The 12120-nt window shown below is 45.1% G+C and overlaps 1 protein-coding gene across 1 annotated transcript in view; it reads left to right on the top strand.

Moving 5' to 3' along the window:
- Nucleotides 1-10054: 10054 nt before the first annotated feature.
- Tm4sf4 (transmembrane 4 L six family member 4) overlaps nt 10055-12120 on the top strand; it is a 16528-nt gene continuing 14462 nt past the window's right edge. The window contains exons 1-2 of the mRNA XM_040754402.1: nt 10055-10425; nt 11094-11183. Coding sequence (XP_040610336.1) covers nt 10252-10425; nt 11094-11183 — 264 coding nt within the window. The 5' untranslated portion in view covers nt 10055-10251. The remainder of the gene's footprint in view (nt 10426-11093; nt 11184-12120) is intronic.

Genomic DNA, 12120 nt, shown 5'->3' with positions numbered 1-12120 from the left:
TTAAAATACATTAAAAATGATGTTAAAACCACAAGAATGTAGGCTTTCGGTATAGTTGCTTCTAGATGATTAGATTCACAGTCGGAGGTGGTGGCACATGCCTTTAATCCCAGCACTCAGGAGGCAGAGACAGGTCGATCTTTGAGTTTAATCTACAGAGTGAGTTCCAAGACAGGCTCCAAAGCTACATAGAAACCCTATCCCCCCCAAAAAAAAACACAAACAAACAAACAAAAAATAGTTCAAAACTGAGGGCTCCAGAAGTAGATAAACGGTCATATCTTGTGCTCTCCACAGTTTAGTTTTATACTCATGTATGAATGATAGTTATTATCACTGTCGCTATTATCAGTTAATACTTTATGATGTCTTCATTAAGTGAAGGCATTGTACGAGACTCTATCAAGGACTTTACCTTTCCTGAAGACGTCATAGAATTTAATGAGTGTCTCATTTTCAACATCAGGACAGAGGTATGATTAAAGGTTTTGACAGGGTGATAAGTTTTAAAAATAGATATAGTCCCAGAAACCCCAGAGCAGGCTTCAGAGTGCTCACTTCCAAAGTCCTCCAAGAAGTTAATCACAGATGCTCAGAGACAAGAGTCTGAGAAACACCGGACTGTTGCAGAGAGGTCCAAGGAGACTAAAGCCTGAGAAGCAGCCACTGGAGTCAGTACACGACGGGCCTGATGAATGCAATACAATGGGATGGGAATCAGAGTGAGCCAGGAAAAGGCGAGAGGGGCTTGACCACAAAATGAGACATGAGGTGGCAGTTGAGGGAAAGAAGAAAACCAAAGGAAGACGTCCCCAAGGAATCAGGAATTCAAACATGACACACTTTGATAATTGCCGAAGCTGATTGGTGTGTAAATGGCAATTCATCATGCAGCTCTTTCTATTTGACAGATATATTCTAACTCCCTTAATATTAATTTTAAAAAAAGGTTTGTTTTTTATGTATAGTTTGGAGATTTTAGCCACCATCCATTGGTCTTGTTGTTTTGAGGTCTGTTGCAAGATGGCACATTATAGTAGGGATTTATGTGGTGGGTCAAAGCTGCTCACCTCATGACTGATCCATGACAAAAGAAGGAATGGGCAGAGAGGCTCAGCCATCTCCTTTAAGAACATGACCCCTTGGTGATGTGAAACCTCCCACTAATTCCCACATTATGAAACGGCCAACCCCTCCCTTCCCAATGGCACCAAGCTAGAGGTCACACCTTTGATTCATGGATCCTTCAAGGCCATATAAGATCCAGACTATGTGATTCATGTACATGTCCTAATTGAGAAGGCCTTATTAATAACTTTGTCAGATATGTTTATGGAACTACAGGGAATCGAGGAATTGTTCATCTCTGTCTTAGTAAGGGTTTCTGTTGCTGTGAAGAGACACCATGGCCACAGGGACTCTTATAAAGGAAAACATGTAATTGGGGCTGGCTCACAGGTTCAGATGTTCAGTCCTCTATCATCATGGTAAAGGGTGGTGGCGCATGGGTAGACGTGGTGCTGGAGAAATAACTGTGAGCTCTGCATCCAGACCTTCAGGCATCGGCGTTCTAATTCCAGATGCCGAGTCTCATCACAAACACACGAGCAACACAATAAACCATGACAACACCCTTCCCCCAAGCTACCAATTCCTTAGTGATGCTCCCCAAGAGGAACAACTGAGACAAAATTCAAGATACAGAATTCAAAAGAATAGTTATAAACATACTCAATGGATTCGAAAACATTCAAAGAAGACACAAAAATACATCTGGCTGAGCTTGAAAAGGACAGGAATACAATGATTAAACTCAAGAAAACACAAATGGCTAAATAAAAAACAATAATTAAGAATGTGAAAATTGAATCCAATAAAGAGAGAAATACTTGTCAGGTATGGTTATATACAACTTTAGCTCCAGAATTCAGGAAGCAGAGGCACGCTTATCTCTGTGAGTTCAAGGACAACCTGATCTATATAATGAGTTTCAGGCTAAACCCAGTTATGTGATAAGACGATGTCAGAGAGAGAATAGAATATTAGGGCTTGAAAATAAAGTAGAGGTACTGGATCACTCAATCAAAGAAAAGCAAACATTTTTTAAAATTTACAAATAGAATATGCAGGGAGTTTGGGATACCATGAAAAGCTCTGATCTACAAAGTATTCACATAGAAGAAAAAGACAAAAGGAACATACAACCACTAAAATACAGAGGATACTAAAGGAAATATTTTAGACTGAAAAGAAGATTAGCACACAGAAGACCATAGAGTAAAAATGAGCAATACTAGGACAGTTAATCAAAAGAAATCTAAGAAAAAGTCACAAAAATCAATGAAGGATGAGAATTAATAAGCACATTTCAGTAATAACCCTGAGTGTTAACTCCAAGACAGTTATATAGAGAGATTTCAATAACCTACTCTCCTCTCACCAATCCAGGTCATTCTGACACCAAACAATCAGAAAGGCATTGGAAGTAAACAGCACTGTAAATCAAATAGACATAATAGACATACACAGAACATTACACCCAAGCACTAATTTTTAACACACATATGAAGCTAGAGAGGAGGCACTACACAGAAGAGTGCTTATGGTTATTGAAGAGAATCCAGGCAGCTCACAGCCATGTGTAACTGTGGTTACCAGGGATCTGATGCTCTCTCCTCGTCTCTGTGGGCTTCTTCATCCATATAGTCAGGCATACAAAATACAACAAATACTTACTGAAAAAGTAATGCATGTACTTCTCAGCAGGTCTTAGAACTGTCTATAAAATGGAAAGTATATTGGGACATAAAGCAAACCACAAATAAGTAAGTATAGGAAACCTGGAATAACAATCCGTGTTCTGTGTTATCACAACAGACTAAAGCCATGAACCACGAAAGCAACCTCCAGGGCAAGATGACCTGACTGCAGTGGGCCCAAGACTGTTGTAGGGAGAGCCAGCGGTCCTCTGACTGGATCTGAGGCCTGCTCCACAGGAAAGAAACAGTTAACACTCTATGCCTAGGGAGATGACCGGCCCAACTCACTACTATTGCCAGACTAAATCAACATAGCATCAAAATGCCGTCTAAGCAATGCCCAGATACAAAAGCTATTCTTAGCCTTAATCAGAGAAGCTTTTCTTTTCAGTGAATAGCAATGGATGCAGACTTGGACAGAAAGATGCCTGGACACGTGATACAATGAGTTCTCAGGCCTAAACAAGACTCAAGGCATATTTTGGAATAGGGGTGCAGGAATTATGTAAGATCCAGGAGATGAAATGAAGGGCTGCAAAGTGTCATCTTCTAGACCTGACACAGCCACTGCAGTCACAAACTCACAATTATGGTTACCTGCATTGGGCCTGCACAACGGGAAAGGCTCCTGGGACTCCAGCTCCTAATGCTTCTAAAAGGGAAGGAATCAGTGTCTTCAGCCTTATAGCTACTTCTGAGTCCATCATGCTCTAACAGACAGCTCCAAAACCATGCTCACACAGATGGCCCTTGTTAAGTCCAAAGGTTCAATACAAACAAACAAAGCGTGCGCGCACACCCAGAGAGAGAGAGAGAGAGAGAGAGAGTGAGAGAGAGAGAGAGAGAGAGAGAGAGAGAGAGAGAGAGAGAGAAACAGAGAGAGATTGATATGAGAAAGAGAAAATAAAGAGGACAATGGGAGGTAGTAACAGGATGAGAGAGGGTGAGTCACGAGAGTGGCCAGTATGCATCATGATGTATGATGTGAAGTTGTCAAAGAACAAATCAAAGGAGAAATTCAGCAGGGTGCAGGGGCATATGCCTTTAATCTCAGCACTTGCCTGACCTATCAAGTTCCAGGATAGCTATTGTTACAAAGTGAGGCCCTGTCTCAAGTGTGTGTGTGTGTGTGTGTGTGTGTGTGTGTGTGTGTGTGTATTGTGTATCTATAGTCTCCCATGTGCTGTACTTTATACTACTAACAACCACCCAAGTGTATTCTCTATTCTCTACTCTAGCTTTAATCACAATAGTTATTATTGCCAGAAGAAGTTGCATACGCCCTCCGGTTCCCTTTCCCATCAGGAGGAAGAGCTCACTGAAGCTGGCCTCGTAGCGATGTAGTCTGGTATAGTGCACTCGGTCAGATTGATGCATGCCTGGGCTCTTGGTAAAACTGGACACTGAGAATTACAGATGCCTCTGGGCATTTGTAGCATTGTTGGCAAGTACTTGGATTTCTGTAATGAGGTATTTATTATTGTTTTAGAAAAAAGGATATACTTGTGATTGTAGATTAGTCCTAAGAGCCAATGAAGCTCACCTTAACTTCAGGTCTCTGTGAATAAGAACAGATCTAAAACAATATTTATCTTCCGTTCTGTTTTCAGATGCCTGTAATGCTTAGCATATGAATTCTCCATAAATATTCTGAGAAATATAAATAGATGTGTGAGTGCTAAAACTGGCACCTGCAAAGGCTAAGTGGCACACTTTAAACCAGCAGCCTATGATACAACCTTAGCAGATTTAAACCAGCAGCCTATGATACAACCTTAGCAGATTTAAACCAGCAGCCTATGATACAACTTTAGCAAATTTAAACCAGCAGCCTATGATACAACCTTAGCAGATTTAAACCAGCAGCCTATGATACAACCTTAGCAGATTTAAACCAGCAGCCTATGATACAATGTTAGCAGATTTCTTATCTCTTTTTTATTTTGTTAGTATTTTTAAATATATGTGTGAATCGCTTAGTGTTGGGGAAAGCAAGCTTTTCATTTTCCACTGGGGACAGTTGTACACAGCAGTGAGTGCCCTATAATTCAGTACTCAGAACGCTGAAGCAGAAGGATCACAAATGTGAGGTCCTCTAGGACTGCATAGTGAGACTCAGTCTCAAAACAACAACAAAATAATGACCGTATACACCCATACAAAGGCACAGACCAAAAACGTGTTGGGGGCATGTAGTCAGAAAGGCAGTGTTAAAGTTTTTCTGCATTGAGTTTGGAGGGACACTCAGTGTACCTGTGTTGAGGAGTGAAATTTTTTTTTCATTTTAAACTTAATGTGAAATTTTAAGCTTAGTTTCCTTTAAAGTCCTCATGTGTATTTAGTTTTGAAGAGAGATAAGGCCCTTAAGTTACTGCTACTTAACTTCAAGTAGAAGAAAGATGAGTTCCTGTTGAGAGTAAGGTTCACCCGTAACCATGGCAACATAGGAGCACCCTAAAACAATCAATATCTGAGCAGGATTTGTCAGCCAATGTTCTCACCTCTCTGGAAGGTCACAACTATGCCCTTTTGTACCAAAATCCATGTTAGAGAAGGTTGGTTACACAACACCCCTTTGAGTCATGAGGCAGAATTAACCTGGCACTTAGGAATTCAGAATTTGAAACCAATTGACATGTTGACTTTAGGTATATACAACACCTGCTGGAATTACAGTATGAATCCTGGCACATGCCAGTAGCATAGCATCTGCCTTCTAGAACTGCTCTGAAACAATGAGTGAATAACATGAAGCAGTGAGGCTAATGTCTGGCATGCAGTAAGTTCCTCCATGTATCCTGTGGTGGTGTGAATAAGAATGGCCCTCATAGGCTCACGTATTTGAATGCTTAGTCACTAGGGAGTGGAACTCTGATAAGATTAGAAGGAATAGGAGGTGTGGCTTTGTTGGAGGAAGTGTGTCACTGGGGGTGGGCCTTGTTGAAGGAAGTGTGTCACTGGGGGTGGGCTTTGAGGCAGATCAGGGTGTAGCTCCCGCTATCATCCAGTGCCATGCTTGTCGCCATGCATCTTGCTGTGATGACAATGGGCTCACCCTCTGACACTGTAAACACGCTCCCAATTAAACGCTTTCTTTTATAAGAGTTGCCTTGGTCATGGCTTCTCCCTATAGCAATAGAACAGTGACTTAAACAAATCCTGTAGTGCCTGCGGTGACTTCAGATTCTGAAGTAGAGAAGGCTGGAGAAGAGACTCTGCCCTCCAGTTCTCTATTCCATTTGGTCCCTTTACAGTCCAGTCTGTGCCAGGTCAGGCGCTCTTGTAGGAATTCTCATATTCAAATGACCTGGGCATACAAGGGGTAGCCATGCCAGTCAGAGACCATTGTTCCCCTGAAAGAAGAGCTGGTTTATTATTCTTCCCGTCAGAGGAGGCAAGGCAGTTCCCATCCCGGCTCCCAATTCTCACCCTACGTGTGTGTCCAATCCCTCACAACCGACAAGGCTGGAGGCCAGCCTTGTCTACACAGTTCTAGAGCAACCAGGGCTACACAGAGAGATCCTGTCTCAAAAGAATCAACGGACAAACAGAGTCAACTTAACGATCCCTGTATATGCATTTGGTACAGGACTATAAACTGAACCATGACTAGCCTATCAGTGGCCAAGTCCTCAAAGCAAACAGGCTCTTCCCCCCCCCACCCCCCGCAGTCATCACTGGCCAACAGCTCCTCAGCTAGGTGTGGGGTTTCGTGGGGTCCAACCCGTCTGCTCTGGAAACTTGTATGGCTTCATTGGACACACAGTGCCAGCTTCTGTGAGTTGTGACACTGTCATGTCCAGCAAACGCTGTCTCACTGCCCGCATTAATTCCCTCTTGCTTTTGCAGACTTGCCTCCCTCTGGCTGCTTCTACCATCATCTACACGGTAAGGAATTCCCACTTAAAGCAGAGGGCTTTACAGTCTCATATTTTTTGCATGTTGACTAGTTATTGGTCTCTTTACTAATTGTCGTCCACTGCAAAGGAAGCTTCTCTGATGCGAGCTCAATGATGCACAAGTCTGTGTCATGAAGATAAGAACTTGGGCAGTTTATTATTGCATCTACTATTTAGCAGAATAATAATATCAGGTTCTCCCCTCGGGCTTATGATGTCCAGCCATGGGTTTGGGGCCTAGTTAATAATACCAAGCATGAGTTCTGTTCTTATAGAACAAGGTGTCTTGGGAGTAGTGATAGCTGATAGGAGTCCTGGAGGGGCATCAGATGGAAAGAGCAGAGGAGACACTGCCTGGGTTCCGATCTTACCCTGGGCACAGTCTGTATACACGCCTCCTAGTTCTTCAGCATAGACAAGATCTCAGATGCTCCTCCACCTCCCTCTGGCAGCTGAACCACGCTAACACCTACCAGCCCTTCAGCAAAGCTGGGTCATCTGCTTACCCCAGCTTCTCAGCCCCTCCTTCTGTCATTACCTGGGATCTTCATGGAACCTTGGGGAATCAGTTTTGTTGAAAGCAGCCTCTTCCAAGGTTTGGACCTGAACTGTATAAAATATACAAAGCCTGAATGCAATTGGTTGGAGTCCCTCATTATCTTTTCCCCATTCCCTGCTCAGTGAACTCCAGCAGGCCATAGACGCTGATTGCTTTGCTATTAATGGACATTTCACTGTTTAGAAGGCAAACGCAACTCTTGGTTTTCAAGGGCAGGCTGCTGCGTGGCACATTGATGAGTAGACCCTGGGATAACACACTCATTGATGGACTTCCCTCCACGGGACTGAATGGGCTGTTCTCTGTGTGTTCTGTGGTGAGGTCAGCAAGTTAAGTAGCTTCACCTTGAGCCAGAGGGTGCTAGAGGCCGGAGAACCCCCTGTTGTGCTGGCTCAGGACTCAGTCTAGTGGAAAGAAGCCCTTGGACTTCATGCTGCAAAAGGCCCTGTCATCAAAACCCAGGAGGCCCACGAGGATGCTACCACTTTGCCATTCTTGCCATTTCTTCCTCCAAAAATTCCTCACCCACCATCTTCCATTTCTTGTAGAACTGTCATCTCCTGTCAATTCTGCACCAGGTCTTTCCCAGAGGACTGGCTACAGAGTGGAGCTCTGTCTTCTCAACCATTCATTGCTAATATCACACTGGGGCAAAGTAGACAGTAGACCTTCAAGCAAGGGCCTGGCAACACTAGGGAGATGGTTCAGTGGGTAGGACGCTTGCTGCATAAACGTAAGGACCTAGGTTGTGGATCCCCAACACCCAACTAAAATCATGACATGGACACTGGTGTCAACAACCCCGGAACTCAGGGGTAGGGGGAGAGGGGCAGCACCATCAGTACATCACCTAGAGCTGGGTCTAAGAGTAACTGAGATGATTGGAGACAGATGGATCCCCAGGGTTCGCTGGCCAGCCAGCTTAGCAAAGAAACCAGGGAACTCCAGATTCAGACTCAGAGACCCTGTCGCAAGGGAATACGGTACAGAATGATAGAGCATGACACTCGGCTTCCTCCCTTGAGTTCCACAGAGACAAGTGCAACACACACACACACACACACAGAGAGAGACAGAGAGAGAGAGAGAGAGAGAGACAGAGAGACAGAGACACACACCGAGAGACAGAGAGAGAGAGAGACAAAGAGAAAGACACACAGAGAGAGAGAGAGACAGAGACAAAGAGAGAGACACACAGAGAGACAGAGAGAGAGAGACAAAGAGAAAGACACACTCACAGAGAGAGAGAGAAAGAGAGACAGAGAGACAAAGAGAGATACACACAGAGAGACAGGCAGAGAGAGAGAGAGAGAGAGAGAGAGAGAGAGAGAGAGAGAGAGAGAGAGAGAGAGAGAGAGAGAGAGAGAGAGAGCATTAGTTCATCTTTCTTCCACTGGGATGACTTTAAAGAATTCTCTGAGCCTGCCTGTCTGGGCTAGATGGAACATGGAAGTCTGGGTAGATTGCACTGATAGTCTGGGTATCAGGGAGCACTGAGCATATTCATTTGTCCTTGAACTTTTTGGTCTTCCTTTAACACTTCCTTTTGGTTTGGTTTGGTTTGGTTTGGTTTGGTTTGGTTTGGTTTGGGGTTGTCTCACACTGTCCCTGAGTTCTCTCAGAGTACATACAGAACAACCAAGGCACATTTCCTAGACTCTTCAGAAGGAATCTCAGAGTCTGGCCTTCTACACCCCTTCCCACAGCCGGTGTCCACAGCCAGTGTCCCAGAGACAGAGCACATCCAGCCGGTGTCCCAGCCAGTGTCCCAGACAGAGCACAGTTCACTGCTTCTCTGTCATGGAGCAAGTGTCATCACAATTATATGTCATTTGTTTGTTTTTGTTTTGTTTTGTTTTTTTAGCAACTATTTGAAACCCTAAACATTTTACTTACTGCCCTGAGTTTTGACCTCTAGACTATCAGTGAAGAGCTAGAAAAAATCCCTTCCCCACACTGCAGTTCCGCAGCTGCTGCATCACAGGGTACCAGGGCAAGGCAATGCATACCGGCAAGCTGGTCTGAGTGCAGCTAAGACATCTCGAGTGACAAGAAGCAAGCGAATGGCTGAATCGTGCTCCCGGAAGCTGACAAAGCCTCCAGCGTGGATGGCTGAGTTTCCACACCTTGTAGCTGTGTCCACTCACATCCCCCCTGCCTCCGACAGCCGCGTCTTTCTCCTCCTAGTGCTCCCTTGCCTTGCTGTTTAGACGCAGGGTTCTGTTCCTGTGCGAAGTAGCTAAACAACCTGATTAGGAAAGCTGGTTTTGCTAATTCCATGGTGTGTTGGGAAGGAGACAGAATTTAATTACCTAATTGAGTAAACAGGTAAAGAAATACTGCAGTCAGGCAATACAATAAAATAAGTAGCTGTTCTGATTTTATGCTTAAAAGAAAAAAAAGAAGAAAAAAAACAGGCCTGAATTCAATATTATTCGATTAGGCCATCAAATTACTTTTGCATTGAGGAAAACAAGCCCTTCCGGATCAGCCTGTGTTTCAGGCTTTCTGTGAAGCAGACCAAAGAAGAGTCAGGCGGATCGCTCAGTGCTCGGGAGGCATAGCATTAATCAGGACGTTAGTGGATTATGAGAGTGAAGTATGTAGTGCCTGGGGGAATACTTCTTCATTTGGGCAGGGACATGGTAACATTAAAGGGACAGTGCTACACGCTGCCTTCTCTCTGGTTGCAACAACTCGAGCGTCTTGTCTGTGCTGCTGGTGGATTATTAACAGAGGTTATTGGTCGCCATGGCAAAACAATTGAACGATTGCACAGAACGTAATCTCATTTATGGGGGTGCAAAAAAAAGACATAGGGTCAGGGATATAAATGCCCATCGCCACCAAGGGCCTGCCGTAGCCGGGAAGTGAATCGCCTCCAAGGACTCCACTCAAGAAGCTCTGACCCTTGGGCCCAAAATTCTAACTGAACCGAGTAGGGCTACTGGAACACACTGCCAAATCGCCGAGGAGGCCCGGGAAGCAGGTGGTGGGAAGCCTCTGATCTCGGAGCTCTACTGTGCCACCCAGCATGTGCACTGGAGGCTGTGCCAAGTGCCTGGGGGGCACCCTCATCCCCCTGGCTGTGTTTGGCCTCCTGGCGAATATCCTGCTGTTCTTTCCTGGCGGGAAGGTGATAGATGACAACGACCACCTTTCTGAAGAGGTCTGGTATTTCGGAGGAATAGTGGGAAGCGGCGTCTTGGTGAGTAGAGACACCTTAGTGTTTCCCTAAGAGAGAGTCGCCCCTGCTCCCATCCTCCCTCATCCGCTTCTCGGTACGTGGGTTCCATTCCGGAGCTATCAACCTTTACGCACTGAAAAGTAGTGCCCTGCTATACCTCCCCTTCGTGGCAGTGGCTGTAACATCTTGGTTTACTAAGTGGTCCATGCCCAAGCTTGGGCTGGAATCACCATAGGACATTGGAGCTCAGGGAAGCTGACAGTCGCTTGATTGCTGCACTCCAATAAAACAGTGCCGATGAGAATTATAAAGGAAACACAGTGCTTTATCCCAATGGACTAAGTTGGAATGCAGGGGTGCAGAAACTGTGGGTTAGCTCTCACTCAGGAACTCACCCTTTCACTACCCCTTGTTTCCAGTACGAGTGGGACCTCCAGGTTGTATTATGGCACTATGTGCCTTTTCTTTTGCCCTAACCCACCCTGAAGGCGACAACCGAGGATGCCAACTCTTAAAAGCTCCTCACAGACATTGGTCAGTCGGGCCAAATGGAACCCCCAAGCTAACTGTTAGGTCTTGCCTGCCTACCTAAGCCTCTGAGACCTGAGGTCTTCATTGGCCAGAGAAAAAGAAAACGTGGGCTTCTTTTCAGCCCCAGACCCTCTGAGCATTTCTTCTCTTGCTGGCAGATGATCTTCCCTGCACTGGTGTTCCTGGGCCTGAAAAACAATGACTGCTGTGGGTGCTGTGGCAACCCAGGCTGTGGGAAGAGATTTGCGGTGAGTTTTCATGGGGTCGGCTGCCGGGATTACTCTGGAGTTTACTGCGGGCTTGTGCTTGGCAGCATGGGTGTGCCGAACAAATAACCAGCTCCAAGCAAGACTCTTGGGACATCGGGTAGATGACTAAGCTCTCTCTGATTCTCACTGGTACAGAATAACAAGAATAAATACATTAAATTTGCAACCTTCATACTTAGGGGTATAGAGACATTTCAGTTTTTCAAGTCCATAGCAAGGACAGAGCTTTAGAACTGGGGTGACATGACCCTGCAAAGAGCAGGCAGAGGCGAGGCCACACACTTCCCTTTCCTCTAAGAAGCCATGAAAACGTGAACAAATCATACCTTTCTGCTGGCTCTGAATTGTCTCATCATTAAAGGAGGCTTGGGGCAGGGTAAAAGATGCTACCTCGCCTCCTGAGTAGGATCACCAAGCTCTCATCTTTACCACAGCCAAGGGCACTATTTCTGGAGGCCCAGCATTTCCCACTGACACCCAGAATCTGCCTCGGGATTTCAGCTTCCTCTCGTGTTTCATGCGGCCATCCATCTTTTAGTTGGTGAACTGGAGACTAGGGAGGCATTGATGCTCCTGGGGGAGCAGAAGGAATGCTGGCATGTGGGTCAGGCCCCATTTCTGCAACTGGGCAAGTCACCAAGTGTAAGATAAGAGAGTTGGACTGGATCAGAATTCCCTAGATATGGGCCAAACCCTGCTACATAGATACGTGTGTCCAACAACAAAGAATGTTTTCTTTCACTTATCCTCCAGTTGTTTTTATTCTATGAAGGAAAGAAATCCTTATTTTGATGGGGATAAGCCTTTGCTGTTTCTAAACCTTCAAACCTTCCTTCTGAAAAAGAGAGAACCCAAGGCTGTAAGAACACAAGCAACATTGGGTGACTAAAACTTAATAACACTAGGTTCATGTCTG

Source organism: Mesocricetus auratus, unplaced genomic scaffold (assembly GCF_017639785.1).
Source record: "Mesocricetus auratus isolate SY011 unplaced genomic scaffold, BCM_Maur_2.0 Super-Scaffold_100011, whole genome shotgun sequence".
Classification (NCBI taxonomy): Eukaryota; Metazoa; Chordata; class Mammalia; order Rodentia; family Cricetidae; genus Mesocricetus; species Mesocricetus auratus.
The sequence above is the reverse complement of the archived record's forward strand: the minus strand, read 5'-3'. Positions and strand labels throughout refer to the sequence as shown.